This window comes from Pagrus pagrus (assembly GCF_965226575.1).
Source record: "Pagrus pagrus genome assembly, chromosome: 10".
NCBI classification, from domain to species: domain Eukaryota; kingdom Metazoa; phylum Chordata; class Actinopteri; order Spariformes; family Sparidae; genus Pagrus; species Pagrus pagrus.
The window spans coordinates 32957181-32975384 of NC_140194.1; the positions used below are offsets into that span (position 1 = coordinate 32957181).

The 18204-nt window shown below is 41.8% G+C and overlaps 1 protein-coding gene across 4 annotated transcripts in view; it reads right to left on the reverse strand.

Moving 5' to 3' along the window:
- The window catches only part of ripor1 (RHO family interacting cell polarization regulator 1), a 99169-nt gene that overhangs the window by 7711 nt on the left and 73254 nt on the right, over positions 1-18204 (reverse strand). For all 4 annotated transcript variants that reach the window (XM_084364975.1, XM_084364974.1, XM_084364977.1 and 1 more), the window contains exons 12-21: positions 17422-17554; positions 14963-15088; positions 6742-6905; positions 5876-6566; positions 4807-4940; positions 3059-3179; positions 1689-1824; positions 843-1004; positions 603-761; positions 321-517 (exon numbers count right to left, since the gene is read on the reverse strand). In XM_084364975.1, the coding sequence (XP_084221101.1) occupies positions 321-517; positions 603-761; positions 843-1004; positions 1689-1824; positions 3059-3179; positions 4807-4940; positions 5876-6566; positions 6742-6905; positions 14963-15088; positions 17422-17554 (2023 nt within the window). The remainder of the gene's footprint in view (positions 1-320; positions 518-602; positions 762-842; positions 1005-1688; positions 1825-3058; positions 3180-4806; positions 4941-5875; positions 6567-6741; positions 6906-14962; positions 15089-17421; positions 17555-18204) is intronic.

An 18204-nucleotide genomic window follows, 5' to 3' on the forward strand; every position in this document is an offset into this window, starting at 1 on the left:
AAGAAAAACAAAATTAAAAACGTCAAATGAGTTACAGTACAAGTTGCAAGTCAACAAAACAGTGACTCGAGTCGACCCGACTTGTCAACATCTCTGGTTAAAAGTCAGCCAATCTTTCTTCACAGGAAAATATTCAAATATCATCGACTTGCTGGGAAATTTGTCGTTGGGCAAAAACTAATTCAATTGGCATAAAAATCTAAAGAATTATATAAAATAGAATTTTAATATTAAACTGTACAACTGGAGAGACAATTTAGGAATAAAAAACAGTTGTGAGTGTCCGAAACATACTGTGCACACACACAGTGTCCTCTTACCTGCTCTCTCTGTCTGGGCTGGGCAGCCAGGCTTCTCAGTACTGAGCTGGCAGAGGCTGACACTTTGCCTCGTGGGTCTTTCAGTAATTTGGCCACAGCGTGTAGCCCTTCTCTCCTCAGGCTGCACTCTGCAGGACGCCGCAGAGCATGGACCATCACATCCTGGTCACATGACGCCAGGCTCTGCACCAACCACACTGTTGGAGGCATGTTATCACTGATTATTGTCAGAGGGTTTTGTGCATTCATTTAGCTTTGTGTGTGTGTGTGTGTGTGTGATACCTTCTTCTGCCAGCTCAGTGACATGAGTCTCCATGTCACTGATGCCATTGGCCTCCAAGTAAGTCCACAACTGGAAGATAGTCACTGTCACCCTGTCTCTGTTGCTGCCTCGTCGTGGTAACTTCTGATCCAGCATTCGCTCGGCCAGACACAAGAACACTGGACAAACATAAATACAGATGTTAACATGACACTCACAGCAAAAAAACATGGACTGTACATGCACAGACGTTGTTGTACCTGTGTCAGCCATTTGGATGACCCTCTCAGGCAGTATGCTGGAGTAGACTGTAGACAGCGTAACCAGAAGGTTCTCAGCATAGACACTGTATACACTGCCCTGCCCCACACACTGTTGCCATAGCGACACAGCACCCAGGCACAGACCCAGCTGTGGTATCACTGTGACGGAGATATGACAGGTCAGAGTAACAAGAGAGGAAGGGAAGAAAGAGTTATTCTCCATCCCTTTATTTTCGTCTTGATGAAGTTTTAGTAGTTTTTTTAGTCTTGAGCATGGAAATAATCTCAACTCAAAGATCAATTTAAGCATAGAAAAAGCTAGTTTCTCAGCTTTTACTCAATCCTGGCTTGGTGGAAGTATGTTCTGTATGCTCTGTAGGTTTGTTTCTTCTGACTACAGTTCTGGATCACACAGCCTATGTTCAGCGGTGATAAACACGGTTAAACTATGGCTGATAATGTAGTCAAATTAATGATAACTGAATTTGATCTCTAGGTGGGTCACATGTACAGTACATAGATACAAAAGCAAGCAGCATGCCCTGTGTATTTTACTGTAGGTAGTTTTCACTGGGCCTTCTGCATCAGGTAGCCTGTTGCACTCCCTGGTCTGAGTTTGATCTCTAGCTGGTTCATTTGTGTAGGTCACTGAACACAGAGCAACACTTCATCAGCTTCTGGAGAACTGTCATTGGACACACATCAAGGACTCAAGGAGGTATTAATGTTTTAATTTGTCACTTCCTGTCAGTGGAATGTCACTACTGGCTCTGCATATGGCAGTGATGCATGTAAAGTTCAGACAAGCACACAGTAGAGGCCCAGACCAACACAAGAGCTTACCTTCAGCAGGCTGTCTAGGCTGTCTTGGGTTGTCCTTGGTGATGCGTCGGATGAGTTCGAGAACTCGAGCCTCTCTCAGCAGTCTGTCCATAGCGTACATCTCTCCACAGCGCAGGGGACCAAACGTACCCAGACGCTGCAGACATAAAGCCATGTGTCACTTATCACAAAACAGGTGCATTCCTATACAGCCATCTTCAGAGGAACAGCTTTAACAAAACGGCAAATCATTCAAAATAAAACTTATTTGGTTGTCTGGGTTTACCTCTAATAACATGGATGAACAGTATGTTTATTAAAGAGCTCACCTTACCTTTTTTGGCTTTGGCTTTACACAGATTTGGTGTAACAACTATAATCAGATTTACAAATGACAAAACTGCTACAGCTGCTACTGCAAACACTATAACTAACAACTAGAACTGTTACTGCTACTTTTCAAAGAGTTTATATCATCGATTTATGATTTCTACAGGTTAAAAACAAATAGCTTCAATTAATAATCATTTAAACTTTCTTTTGAATAAGTAGTAGTGATCATTATTAATAGAAAATGAAAAATTCAGTCATCATTTCCTCCCCAATGATGATGGAAAGTCCGTAGTCCACAAAACATTTCTGGAGCTTCACAGTAAAACAGCATTACAGCATTCTCCTAAACAACTGAAGTAGCTGGAGACTTGTTGAAATGTTAAAAACAACAGAAAAAATACAGCTTGCACAGCGCAATCCAGGTCAACATAAGCCCAGAGATCCCAAATTAATTATAATAGATGTTATTTAGACCCTTAACATGCAATCAAGCTTGTGTACCCACTTCAGACAGGAAAAACCTTTTATATAACATCTTTTCAAATAAATTTGGGATCTTGGGGCTTCCAGGGACGGAGCTGTATGGAGCCATTTTGCCGTTTTTTTTAGATTGTATATTACATTCTAAAAAAAAGTCCCAGGCTACTTCAGTTGTTGAGGAGAATGCTGCAACTCTGTTTTGCTGTGAAGCTCCAGAAATGTTTTGTGGACTATGAAACTTCACCTGACTTTCCATCAGCACAGAAACTTAAAATATTTAACTATTCCTTTAAGAACGACTTCAGACTTTTCATTTCTGGGTGAACTGTTCCTTTAAGAACAACTCCATACGGTTAAAGTGTGAAGATGAGTGTGTGATAGATCCTCTGTTCATCTGTATGGTGCTGCTTATATCCATAACAAATTGGCGTAGCATGAATCTCCAAGAAGCTGAAAGATTCACGGACGGAATTCAAGGTAATAGTCATACATACATATCTGAGCTATGGCAGTTAGACACTTCTGAGTAAGGACATGAGTTGAGATCAGTGTGTTAACAAGTGTTGCAAGTCTCCTACCAACAGCTGTGTGCTGCAGTTCTTCAAGTGGACCACCAGGGTGCAGTCTAGAGTAGTGCAGCCTGTGGTGAGGGGGGAGGTGGGGGAGGAGGGGCTGTCCCATCCTCTGTCCTGCAGAGACCTACACACATACAAGAGGAGTTTACAGTGACATCCACAGTGTGATGGGAGGCTTACATTAACACTGTCAGGGGTCAAATAGACAGAACACTTGAAGGCTCATACAAGTCAGTTCAATTCACTTCTTTAGTTCTTCTGTGAACCTCAAACAGAAATTAGGCTTGCAGCATGGCAACTACAGACACAAGGGGTGACACAATATAAAAGTGAATATTATTGCACACACAAAGAGGGGATGTTTGTATGAATTGCTGCAGGCACTGAGCAGCCTGTAGCTGTGTCCTGAGGGCAGCAGCTCCAACTCTCAAACAGAGAGTTGAAGTTAGTACTACCCTTACCTCTACTCATGACTTTTCTTGTTAAAGGGACAGTTTTTTGTCACTTCGAGCACCACAAGCGGAGTGCCATCTAGTTCCATTATATTGGAGAGAGGGCAGACATCTCTGCATTCACCATAACTCAGCAACTATCATCAACAATCTAGATAGATAAATAGCACCACAGGAAAGAGAAAAATATGTATTTTTTAATTAAGGATGAACTGTCCCTTTCAGCTTTCCTTTCAAATATGTTTGATGTGTGAACTACTGTGGACCATTAATCACAAGCTTAGGTTAAGTCTAGTCCTACCACTAACCCATAATGTCTACCAAAACCTTATTCATTTGTTTTTAGCCAATTAGCAGCCTGTCTCTAGGGATGGCATTATCCATCTGTCAGTCCATCACTTTAGTCTGGACTTAAATATTATTGGATGTTTAGGCCAATAAATCAACTTTGCTGAATGAACAAATCACCCATCAAAAATTGGTCAAATAAAATGACATGACTTCATGGTGTCACTACTGGTGATGATCCAATATAATAAAGTGAATGAGAATCTAGATCACTAACCTTATTGAATAGATCCTTTGAGTGTGTAATCCAGTGTCTTCGCTGGGGTCATTATAACATTTCAAATGAACAACTTTCTAATACAGTAATAATAAATCTAATAAAAATCTGCAAAAGCTTAAAAAGGCTGCTGGTGTATGACTGTCTCTAGTTACAGGTTACAGTGACGTGTTGTTCCAGCCTCATGTCATTACACATAATGATCCCAGTCCATTTCATACAGTGAGGTATAAAGAAACAAAGAGCCCTGCGTTCATTAGATTTATACTTGCTATCAGCCAAGTTTTTAGCTAATAAATAAGAATTTCTATGACATACACCTGCTGATACCAGGTCTGATATGATGACTATAAACAACAATAACAACAACAATAGAGCCAAGAAAATAAATTCTCACAAAGTCATGTTTCAATGTATCGGGGGAAAAAAAACTTCAGGAGGTTTTTTCCTGATACTCGCATGCCATACTCTGAGAGAAGCGGACAGGCTGTCAGCTCCATGTGAAGCTGTTTGAGCTTGTTAAACTCCTTCCTTCATATGTCAATGTTGCTGTGTGAGGGAGTTATGAACACTTAAGAAGTTTTTCAGCCTGTCTTGCTCACATGCTCTCACAGATACCAGTTTAATCAACAGAACAGTGTGTCTGTGCTGCAGTGGTAAAACACAGCTCCACTAGATGGCCCTAGTGGATGGCAATAACAATGTTCACTAACAGTCCATTTGTCAGGACTGACCTTCCATTTCTGCTCCTCTTGTCGCCCTTCTCCTCCTCCTCCTCCCAGTCAGACGTGTTGAGGAAATCAAAGCTGCCCAGAGCTGTTTCCACTGTGAGGCTGACCATGCTGGGTGAACGGCTGTGCTTACCACCCTACACACACACACACACACACACACACACACACACACACACACACACACACAGATTTATAGTCAGACTATAGGCACATGGTAAGGTATGTCTTAAGATGCACACAGTACAGATACATACAGTATATACACGTGTGTTTCCACACATGCTAAGCACTATGCTCACACTTGCACAGTTACACAACAGGAAAACACACAGTCAGCATTAGACTACGCAAACCTGGTTCCACCTTAATGTCAAACAACACAGTCAGATAGCAGTGCACACCTGCTGTGTATTGTCACTGACAGGGTAGATAAAAAATATTTGTTTATGTTTTATGTATATGTCAAGCAGTGTGTATTTAAGGTAGCACTCAAGTCTATCTTAAAAAAAGAAATGGCAGCTCTCTGAATGAAAGATGCGTGGTGCAGAGTGCAATTATAATAGGCCAACCAATATCTGCATGTTGTAGCAATACTGATATTAAATTCGATAACAATTTTTTTTTACATAAACACACATTTTAATAAAGACCTCTTAAATTTGTTTTTTAATTTGTCTATTGAAAAGAATATAATATTGATGTAATATTCACATGAAAATGAAGTTATCACACTTGAGGGAGACAGACTGGGGTTAACATCCTGATGTATATGTAGAAGATGATCTCATCAGGAGACGAGTGCATGACATTTCATCACATCACAAGCTGACCATAAATCGCTTCTTTACCTGAGGAGGACCATCTGTTGTTGTTGAAATTATATCAGTCAGATCCACATCAAATACACCTGCAGTGTACCTGTATTTTCTTCTTTTACTTATCAAGTTACTCGTTAGTGAAGTCATTTTGATGACCACTTTTACTTTACTTAAACACTTTACTTTTACTTGAGTACAGTTTTATGGCTACTACCAACTTTTCTCATTTCTCACACATGCTCTATCCTCACCTTCAGTGTGACCTGCAGCAGCTTCAGCTCTTGTTCCAGTAGTTGTAACTCAGGGAACTGTCCTCTATAATCATCCAGAGAAGAAACTACAGCTCCCAAGGCGTCTTCCAGCCCACTGTCCACCACACCATCATCCTCTCTGGACAGACAATCTGCTCCTCGACCTGACAAATCCTCCTCCACCGACACGCGGCGGGCTACATACATCACATCCCCGCCCTCTGGGAGTGTGTTGAGTGTGTTCAGGTGTGATGGAGAGTTAGGGTCCACTCCTTCAGTCCTGTGAGAGGTGGATGTGAGAACAGGGCTCGATGTATCTTGTTTCTTCCCATTTTGATGTTGATCAGTGACATCGTCAGCTTCTACATTAGCGAGCCTCCTTGGTGACAGGTCAGTGTCTGTGGCGGCAGAGCTGGGCGGCTCAGGAGTTCTGCTGGGCATCTCCATTTCAATGTCATTGATAGAGAGCCCAGAGACCAAAGACATCACCTCTCCTGATTCGCCGGCTGACCTGTCCGTCAACACGATGCCATCAGCACTGCTTTCACTAATGTGGCTCAGAGAGCGTGAGTAGCTACGTGAGCTTTGGCTGTTGGTCACCACCCCGTCCATTGTTGAAGACCGTTTCCCTGCGTCCTCTGCCTCACTGTCAGGTTTTGTCAACACAGTGACTGTCCCCTTTTCTTCTTCCCTGTAAATCAGTTTGTATACTGTATCAGTTCATCTAAGCTTTGATGGAGCACACAGTGCACCAACCTTGTGAAACACATCTTTGTTTTTATGGGCAAATTATAGAAGAAATCAGTCAACAAACAAAAATGTTACCAAGGAGAATGTAGAGAAAAAAGCACCACATTAAACACTACCTGTCACTCTCTGCTTGGCATTTGGATGTGTTGGGCACCTCTGTGACTTTGTGGGCAGAGTTTGGAGATGAGGAGGAGGAGTCTCTGAGGCAAAATGAGATGTCTGGCTGTGGGAGGGAACTTCCTGTTACAGCTGGCTGGATCTCTGGTATCACCACCACCGCCTAGAGAGAGAGAGACACACACATAGAAACACTGAGTCACAGGGACAGACTAACCCAACTCCGTAAATAAGTTCTGGGCTCATTTTAGACAAACACAACACTTCATTATTCAGTCCACTGAATAATATGTGTTTCCTTGCTTCTGTCTTCTCTACCATCACTGTGATCATCTTTCAAACTGTTTGAGTTCCTCTTTTGGTCCATGGCTATTCCTGACTAAACCCCTCATCTGTGTTGCATTATATAAGGGGAAATTACAAGGCAGGGGCTGTCTATTAAGTACATTTGAGATCTATAGATCACAGGTGTGTAAGTTAGTGATGGGATTCCTAAAACCTGCTCAAGTATGGATTTTATGCCCAGCATTATTAATGAATTGAAACTAAGCACTAGGGATAGAACAAGTATTGACCTGGCCAATTCTCAGAGCCAGTATTAAGCATTTTTCAGATCGGTATCTGTCTAGTCCTACAGGCTCCCATGGATCCTGGTCGCGCCCGGGTCGTGGATCGTGGATGCGCCTACTGCCATGGCCCTGCCTGACACCCACCACTACTGTTGCTAATATTAGTCATATCTCTGTTACATACGTTCCACTACTATTATTGTAATGCATTACTACATACTATCCTTACCGTTCACCACTACTACTGTTATTACTAGTAATCACATTTCCATGTGCATTTCATTATTATTGCTGTAATACATCTTTATGTGCTTTCACTCCTGTCAACCATCCATTATAATTGTATACATTGTGATCTCGTTGATCTGCTCTGTACATGCGACATCTATTGCACATCTGTCCGTCCTGGGAGAGGGATCCCTCCTCTGTGGCTCTCCCTGAGGTTTCTTCCGCATTTTTTTTTCCCTGTTAAAAGGGCTTTTTTTTGGGGCAAGTTTTTCCTCACTCGAATCGAGGGTCGAAGGACAGAGGGTGTCGTCTCTGTACAGATTGTAAAGCCCTCTGAGGCAAACTGTGATTTGTGAATTTGGGCTATACAAATAAAATTTGATTTGATTTGATTTGATTTGTATCTGTGTTTTGCCTCAATTTGCCAAGAAAATATACTACAGTTGCTCTGATGCAGAATCCTCCCTGTGTCTGTGGTCACCACTCTGTGGTCTCACTTCATGTCCTGCCCACAACACTATCCGATTGGTAACACATCACAAGTCACATCACATTAACACTGAATAAACTCCAGCAAGTAACTAGTTACTGAAGTTAGTAAAGTAGTTAGTAAAGTACCTCAAAAGTGTACATAAGTACAGCACTTGAGTAAATTGTAGTTAAAGTCCATCACTGGTTATTCTAAATTTTGTCACACAGATTTTTATTTTTACTGCAAATGTATATCGGTTCCAAATATCGCTTATCCATCTCCTCGATTACTAATAATCGTTATTAGTATCACCCTGAAAAAATGCATCGGTTGATCCCTTGTAAGCACACAGTCAGAAAATTTATATAATGATAGAGTATACTTCATAATTCTAGGTATGTTAAGTATTTTCAATAATGAAATGAACTGAAAAATAACAACATTCTGAAAAAAAAATCTGTTTTAAATTCTCTTTGAAAAGTTGTGAGTGAGGTACAATTCTCAGCTCAGCTTTACAGGGTTCCACAGTCAGAGGCGTATGAACTAAATGCAACCTCACTGTTGTTGACGAACAGCTGATGTGAGGGGGTAAGCAGAACACAGTGATCTGTTTGCAATGTAGAAATGTGAGGAGGTCACAGGTGGAATGTGAAGCCAGGCCTAAAGTAAGTGAAAAAGATGAGAAGTGGACTTTTGTGTGGGGGTGATAGCGACACTCTTATTTTTATGAGTGACAAATACTGCACATCATATGAAGGACATTATAGGGATTGTGTTCCTTATAATTAACTCACATGTCTATCTATACAATGTCTATGCAGTGTTATCTGTAGAATAATTAAGTTCAAACAGAGGGTCTCGTGCACATAATGAACATAATGTTGTATTAGTACGTGATGGTAAAACTGAGATCATTGCAATGACTTACTTTTCCCTGAATTACTGTCAGTATACCATAGTTGATGTATTTCATGTGTCTGTAACATCTGGATTCACCCACTCTGTATACATTGTGTAGGTGTGGTGCTGAATAGAACAACCTTATGTTTTTTTTTTTAAATATGATTTATTTATTGAGTTTTCAACCAGAAGAACGGACACAGACCTTTACATACATCTGAGTGAGTAAGACACAACAGACCATTGATTGAGGTGAGGTAAGCACTAATAACAGAAAGTGGTGTCACTTAAAACAAGAGGATAAAGTTTGTCAATACTCACACAGAGTCACAAACCTTGAAACACCTAATACCAATGGGGAAAAAACTGAAAACAAAACAAGACAAAAAACCCCCCCACAAAAATGAACGAACACAAGACACTTAAAAGACACTAAGACATACTGTGTGCTGCTAGTACAGGGAGAGAACGCAACCCAGCCAGGGGCCACAAGAAGGTGCAGTTCAGGGGGCCGTTTAGCCAGTTGGGGGAGCATCCAGCTGCAGGGACTGGACATGCTCTTGAAAGGGTTGCCAAATCTTTAAAAAATTTTCATTGGAGCCACGGAGGAAGTGTTTGATTTTCTCTAATTTCATAAAGGATAAGGCATCCCTTATCCAATGGGTGTGGGAGGGGGGAGACAGGCTCTTCCAGTGCATCAGAATGACACGCCTCGCTAATAATGTGAGAAAAGCCACCGGTTCAGTGAAGTAGGATGGCAGTGGGTTGGTAGCGGGCAGGACACCGAACAGGCCTACTAAGGGTGATTGGAGGACTTTGGTAGATGTGATGGCCGAGAGTGAGTCAAATACAGAATTCCAGAACCGAGAGAGAACGGGACAGGTTCAAAACATGTGACTGAGGTTAGCTGGTCCTAAGTGACACTTATCGCAATTTGGATCGGTGCCTGGATATATGCGAGCTAGTTTGCTTTTAGACCAGTGGACTCTATGAATTACCTTGCACTGCAAAACCCCATGCCAGGCGCAAATAGATGATGCATGGACCCATTTCAGAGCGGACTGCCAGACCTCAGGCTCTATCTCTATCTTAAGGTCCTCGGACCAAATAGCGCACAGTTTATCAGAGGACGAGGATTGGTGTGTAAGGAGAGTGTAGTATAGCTCTGAGATGGTACCTTTGAGGTAGGGGTTAATATTTAAAATAGTGTCAATCAGAATAGAAGGAGGAATAGCAGGGAAGCTAGGGAAGCGATTGCGAGTAAAGTCTCTGACTTGTAAATACCTGAAGAAGTGGGATCTCTGCAATTTGAACACACCCACTAGTTGGGCACATTCATTTTAATACAGTTTATCCTGCCAGCAAGAGATAAAGGTATGAGAGACCAACGGTGGAAGTCTTGAGTCAGTCGAGCAAGCGGAGGGGAGAAATTACATTTGAACAAATCAGAGTAGTTTCTGGTTACACAGATGCCTAAATATTTAAAATTTCTTAAAGACGTCTTAAATGGCAAGTCCGAAAGGGGATAGGCTGCGGCTGCAGTATTAATGGGCATAAGCTCACTTTTCTGAAGATTTAGTTTGTAACCTGAAATTTGCCCAAATTCCTTTAGCATGGCCAACACAAGAGGGACAGATCTGTCTGGGTCAAAGATGAACAGTAAGAGGTCATCCGCATTTAATGACAGTTTGTGCTTAGCACCTCCCCTCCAGATGCCCCGGATCTGACTGGACCTGAGGGCCACCGCCAGAGGTTCAATGGCGATGGCGAACAGTAATGGCGAAAGTGGACAGCCCTGCCGAGTTCCACGATTGAGGGGGAAATAATCAGAGTTATCATTGTTTGTGCGGACACAGGCTGGGGGGATGTATATAAGAGCTTTATTCAAGAAATAAATGTGTTGCCAAATCTAAAGCATCTCAATGCGTGGAACAGATAGGGCCATTCGTCACGGTCAAATGCCTTCTCAGCATCCATTGAGATGACTAATTCTGGAGAATCCAAGGACGAGGGTGAGCATATTATATCAAATAGCCGTCTGACGTTGTGAAAGGACTGACTATCCTTAATAAACCCTGTTTGGTCTGTGGAAATAATAGTAGCCAGAACAGACTAAGCGTTTTGCCAGCATCTTAGCCAATAACTTGACATCTGCGCAGAGCAGAGAGATAGGACGAAAATTGCTACAGAAAAGGGGATCTTTGTCCTTTTTTAATATAAGAGAAATGGTGGCCTGGCGTAGTGTGGGGGGGAGGACGCCAGACTGTAGTGATTCATTGAACATGTTTAGCAGAAGTGGAGACAGCTTATCAGCAAATGTTTTAATGTTTCTCTGCATGGACAACAAAGCTCTTTTAAGTTTGCCCACTGTAAAGGGTTCGTCATCCCCAGAAGATGTTTCAGGGTCAATGGAGGGGATGTTCAAGGACCCAAAAAAGTTTTCAAATTGTGCCTCATCAGACGAGCTCTCAGAAGTATATAACGTACTATAAAATTCCCCGAATTGGTCATTAATGGTTTGAGGATTAATAGTTGTTCCATTGGTAGTATTAATTTGGGTAATATGCGTTCACAAAGAATATTGTCGGATTTGGTTAGCGAGAAGTCTACTTGGTTTATCTCCGAATTCATAATAATTATGCCGTGTTTTTAATAGAGATTTTGTTGCCTCATTAGAGGCCAGGATGTCAAAATCTGCTTTTTTCATGAGCAGTTCCTTAAAAAGATCTGCGTCAGATGAGTCTATACATCTCGTTTGTAGTTCTTATCTAATTTGGAAGCGATGGAAGCGCAGGATGACGGACCGTGGTCTGCCTCCCGGCGCAGGTTTGGGTGCGAGGCTCCGGTGCGCCTGGTCCAGCTCAGGGGGTGAAGTGAGGGTCTCCGTGCCAAGGACATCAACAAGGAACTGCGAGAAGAAAGCGGATGGACGAAGGCCCTCGATCGATTCAGGCAGGCCGATGATGCGGATGTTTTGTCGCCTGCTGCGCCCGCTCCAGGTCCGCCACTTTGACTTTGAGTGCCTCATTATCTCCCTTCAAAGCGGCGCAAGCCGTCTCAAGTTGTTGGAGCCGCTGGTCAACCTCGGCGGCGTTAACCTCCAGAGAGCTGACCTGCTGTTCATGGTCCGTCACAGTGGATGTCAGCGAGTCGAAGGATGACTTGAAATGAGCCGCCAGAGCCGCCCTGTGCTCCTCCAGTAACAAGCTAATCTCGGACAAAGTTATGCTAGCAGCCGTCGAAGTTTCCTTGTCCTTTTCAGCGGTTTTTCCTTTAGACTTGGACATTGCTAAGTAGTCAGTACAGCTCTATAAACCTGTTATAAACAGTTTGAGAAAAGAATACTGAAAAATTCGAGGTTGAAAAAGGTAATTGAAAGTGCGTTAGTGGGGGCAAATTGAGCGTGCGTCTGCCCTGTGCGTCTCATACTGGAAGTCCCAGAACAACCTTATGTTTGAGCCTCTGGGACCACCTTGTTCCCTCAGCCTCTAAAACTGACCGATTTTTATTCTTACTTTGGCTCTGCCAGGTGAATTGTGTTAGTAATTTATTTTAATTGGCAAAAAGAAATATTTAGAAGAGAAGGCAGTATCTGTACAGCAACCTAGAAGGTAGGAATGCAACTAATGACTATTTTCTTCGTCAATTAATTTGTCGACTTTTTTGATTAATCAATTAGTTGTTTGGTCTATATAAAATCAGAAAAATGTTCCCCACAGCCAAAAATGACTCCCTAAAATGTCTTATTTTGTCCAAAACCAAAAGATATTCAGTTTATTGTTACAGAGGAGGAAAGAAACCTGAAAATATTCTCATTTAAGGAGCTTGAATCAGCCTTTATTTTCTTTAAAAATGACTCAAACTGATTAATTGAATGTCAAACTAGTTGCAGCTTTATTTAAGAGTTGACAACTAACTGAGTAATTGTTGCCACTCTACTAGAAAGTAACTTTATCTTTTGTATGCTAATTCGGCCTATACAGGAAGCAGACCAGACACACGTTTAGGAGGGAAAACATATTTTTCCAAGTGTCCTCTCCAATGTGAATCTAGCTTGCAAACCAAGTCTTAACAAAGATAATGATACAATGATAAACAGAGAAGAGATAGATCATAACATTATAATCAAAACAGCTCAAGACTGCACATCATAGATGACATATACAGTGGTGCTTTAAAGTTTGCGAACCCTTTAGAATTTTCTGTATTTCTGCATAAATAAGACGTAAAACATCATCAGATTTTCACACAAGTCCTAAAAGTATATAAAGAGAACCCAATTAAACAAATGAAACAAAAATATTATACTTGGTCATTTATGTATTGAGGAAAATGATCCAATATTACATATCTGTGAGTGGCAAAAGTATGTGAACCTCTAGGATTGGCAGTTAATTTGAAGGGTAAATTAGAGTCAGGTGTTTTCAATCAATGGGATGACAATCAGACAATCAGTGGGCACTTCTTTAAATAGAAGAGGGATCTATCAAAGTCCAATCTTCACAACACGTTTGTGAACGTGTATGATGGCACGAACAAAGAAGATTCCTGGGGACCTCAGAAAAAGAGTTGTTGATGCTCATCAGGCCATAAAAGGTTAAAAACCCATCTCTAAAGAGTTTGGACTCCACCAATCCACAGTCAGACAGATTGTGTACAAATGGAGGAAATTCAAGACCACTGTTACCCTCCCCAGGAGTGGTCGACCAACAAAGATCGCTCCAAGAGCAAGACGTATAATCGTCGGGCAAGGTCACAAAGGACCCCAGGGTAACTTCTAAGCAACTAAAGGTCTCTCTCACATTGGCTAATATTAATGTTCATGAGTCCAGCGTCAGGAGAACACTGAACAACAAGGGTGTGCATGGCAGGGTTGCAAGTGGCATGGCACTGAATCGCAAGAGAATGTGGGTCATGCAGCAAGACAACGACCCTAAGCACACAAGTCGATCTACCAAAGAATGGTTAAAGAAGAATAAAGTTTATGTTTTGGAATGGCCAAGTCAAAGTCCTGACCTTAATCCAATCGAAATGTACAAACAGTTACTGAAAAACGTTAAAGGAAAAGTTCACTCTAAAACAAAATTCAGTCATTATCGACTCACCCACATGCTGGTGATAAGTTCGGTGTAGTTTCATATTCCTCAAAGTGCAGCTGGAGACTCTCGGGGGTACTCTCCGGCAACGATAATCCATATAACGAGAGGAAGTGGCGACCGGGAGAAAATGTCCATAAAACTACACAAAAACTTCGTAGATACACACGCTTACATGCTGCTGTGAGTTTCAATGTTTCACATCACCAGTGCAGCAGATCCCTCTTGTGTTTGTGTGTCACTCGGTAGCTCACAGCAGGATGTAAATACCGGTGTGTATCTATCGCAAGTCTCGTTGATCTTGTCGGGCGCGGCTTCCGTAGTGCAATCGGCTGCGAGGGAGACTCGCGTGAACGCGGAGCGTGCCTCCGTGTAAACATAGCATAGTGACTGTTTAGGCTAGAAAAATGTACTAAATGACGTTGTTTCGAGTAAACTCTGGATGTTGCCACTTCAGGACACTTGGATTGCAGCGGACGAGCAGTATGGAGGAATATTACAAAGTTTTTGTGTAGTTTTATGGACATTTTCTCCCGGTCGCCACCTAAGCTCGTTATATGGATTATCGCTGCCGGAGAGTACCCCCGCGAGTCTCCAGCTACAATTTGAGGAATAAGAAACTACACCGGACTTATCACCAGCATGTGGGTGAGTCGATAATGACTGAATTTTGCTTTAGAGTGAACTATTCCTTTAAGTTGCAGTTATTGCTGCACAAGGGGGTCACACCTGATACTGAAAGAAAAGGTTCACATACTTTTGCCACTCACAGATATGAACTATTGGATCATTTTCCTCAATAAATAAATGAAGTATAATATTTTTGTCTCATTTGTTTAATTGGATTCTCTTTATCTACTTTTAGGAAAATCTGATGATGTTTTAGGTCATATTTATGCAGAAATATAGAAAATTCTAGTAGTACCACTGAACAGTAGTGTCTGTGGTGTGTTACCGTATGATATGTAGAGTTACGTAGCCCTCCTGCAGACAGCTGAGGACTTGAGGAGTCATCAGAGGATTCAGATGAATTTGACCATGCTGTTCCATTTTCTAACTCCTCATGTCGGCGGAGCATGTTCTAAAAGAGAATGGCAACTTTTAAAAGCTGGACTGATGAAATGAATTGGATATGGAGACATACAAACATCTCTGCTGTGTGAAATGTAAATAAAAACAGAATGCAATAATTTACAAACCAACTGTGTTTTTCGTCAGCAGTTTAACAACGTGTTCCTGAGCCCCATCCTTGCTTGTGATCGACTGAGCCTTTCGAGGATGCCCCTTTCATACCTAATCATGATACTATCACCTGTTACCAATGAACCTGTTTACCTGTGGAACGTTTCAAACAGGTGTTTTTGGACCAACAACTTTTACAGTCAGACATTAAATATACTGATTTTGTACTGTTTTCTCTTGACTACATGTCAAAAAGGATTAGCGAATGATCACATGAAATCACATTCTGTTTGCAGTTGTCGTTACAGAATGTGTTCGGATTCTGAGTGCAGTTATCACAATAGTGTCTTCAAGAAGATAAACAGAAGATTGTTTGAAATGTTTGAAGAGATCATTGTTGAGAGAGATGCGCTTGAATCAACTTGATCAACAACTGTTTATCAGTAGTTCTGTGCAGTGTCTCAGCCTGTAGTGCAAGTAAACCAGAACTGGTAACATAACAAGACTGCAGGAGGCTGTGAACAGTTACGGCACATGGTTGTTCACAAGGATTTAGCTGCACCATAGAACTCCCTCTAAAGCCACCAATTCTGTTTGTGTACGAATGAAACAAACATGATACAATGCGTTATTTAGTGAGCTTCAGATAAGTTCTGTTACTTTTTTCACTTTGGACAGAGCCAGGCTAGGTGTTTACAGTCTTAGCGCTAAGCTAGTCTAACCTAATTATGACTCCAGCTCTGTCATTGTGACACATATTCCAGACGAGTTTTCAGTAAATTTGTCACAAACCAGTTGACACACAGCAGGCCCCCACATCATCATGCCCATTTAGACTCACTAACAGAAAATAGATAAGTCTCACATGACTGTATGGGAGAGATGGTTTAACCTGTGATTCCATTGTTTTTCATTATTACAAATCCTGGAGTCTATTTGACATAATAAGTATATGTGTTTTTCTGCTGGTCAGAAGTAGTTTGTGTTTAACCCTTTCACCAGCAGTAATTTAACAGCTCATGGGAGACGTCAACTTGGTCTTGAGAAGCTGCAGCCTTTGTTTACTGAAAACTGTGGCCTTCACACTACATTAAAGTCACTGCATAACTAAAAAACGCTCGCTCACTCTTGCCTGACCACTCAAATCTTACGTGTTGTGTCGTGTCAGCTGTGGGGCGATTCTGCTGGTTTCTGAACTTGCCAGCGCCGGCTGGAGTGGCTCAGCCAGGTGTGTTTGCCATACATGTCAGTATGCAGTTTTGGTACCTCTTTGATGTTAAATATCGCCATCACTTTCGCCAAAAGCAGGTGTCAGTGTCATCAAGCATCAAGTTGTGAAGTTCATCAAAGTTTTTCATGAGAAATTTACACCAGGGGCAGGCTGGCTCAAAGTTCTGTCTGGGTTTAGCTGGAAGGTTTGAGATGCCCTATTGACCAGTGGAGGGTGGAGATGAATGCAGCAGATGTCTAGGTCCAGCTCTCATACGGAAGCTGACAATTAGTAACTTCAGCCGGAGAGCTGCTTGGAATCCTTGTATACATACCTTATGGCTCCATGAAACCAATGTCAAAACACAGACTACTACCTACTGAGACTAATGTTTTAGGTTTCTAATGTTCTACACCAGAACGGGGGGGGGGGGTTTACTCCATAAGGACTTACTCCAGTGGGCTGTCTTGTTGGTGAGTTGTCACTACAGGAACAGCTCTGGCTAAGTGTGTCTCTGAAGATGTCCAGCAGTGGCCAGTGTTGCCGCCTGGTCAGACTCCGAGGCAGAGACTTCACGTCAAAGCGGCAGCAGGTGGAGCAAAAGGCAACGGAGCAGTGAGGGAGCGGGTGTTGTTGGATTAACGCACAAAACTCTGTTCTGCTCTCCACAATGTAAAACTTTAAAAAAAAATTGCCTCTATTGGTGTTTTCACATCAATTGCATTTTATCAGACATCTACTCTGCTAAGAGGCCAAAATCACACTAAACACATTACAGTGGATGTCCAAAAAAGGTCTGGTCATTCCTCTGTTGTTTGCACCTCTCTTATTTAGATGGTTTAAAAGTATGTAAATATTACCATTATATACAACAACCTTTCTAAAAATATAATGATTGTGAATCAGAATTTGAGCCATCAGCAACTTCAAGCTAAATCTTCCAGTATCACTCTTTCAATAAGCATCAGGGAGTTATTACCTTGGAGAGAACAGAGAGGCCACTAAAACATGAAGAAACTTACATAGAAGGCTTGCTCACGCAGAGACGGCGTGTCAGGTGGACTCTGGTTGAAGATGGTTGAGAATCTCTTACTGACACTTGGAGCTTTGTTGACTGTGCTTGCCACTGACCCCTGGTCATCTTTGTCAAATGGACTGACAGAGGGAAAAAATGAAGGAGGAAAGGGGTGATAGAGACAGTCTAAACATTTGATATAATACTTTAGCAAGAATTGGTAATTGAATAACCCTTTACTGATTTAAGGTCCCATATTGTAGAAAGTCAGACCTCCCTGTATTTTGATCATAAAGCAGGTCTAGGTGCTATATAAATACTGCATAAGTATCAAAATACTTAATCCACAGAGAAATGCACAGTCAATATTCTAACTTTGCCTTCAAACGAGCCGTCAGGACTGTACGGTTGTGATGTCACAACTAGACAGTCACCACCCTTATCACCCATGATTCAGAATCTATTCACAAATGTTAAAAATCAGTTTTCTAAATGTTAATTAGTAGCTTGATGTTGACGGGTGGAATAAGGTGGAACTGAACTGCGAGGGTAGTGAGTTATGTTGAAGTTCATCTTCAAACAAGGCAGCGGTTGTAAGCATTTCTTTCATTTATTAACTGGATAATTACCTTTGCTTGATGAACATTAAGCAGGCCACATGTTTGTGAATTCTCTTTATGCCGTCACACAGATACTAACGTTAATGGAGTGGAGCAGCGATCAGCAGTAAGAAACAAGTCCAGCTGACAACCGCTAACAAGCTAACAAACACACATCGCAGCATTCAACA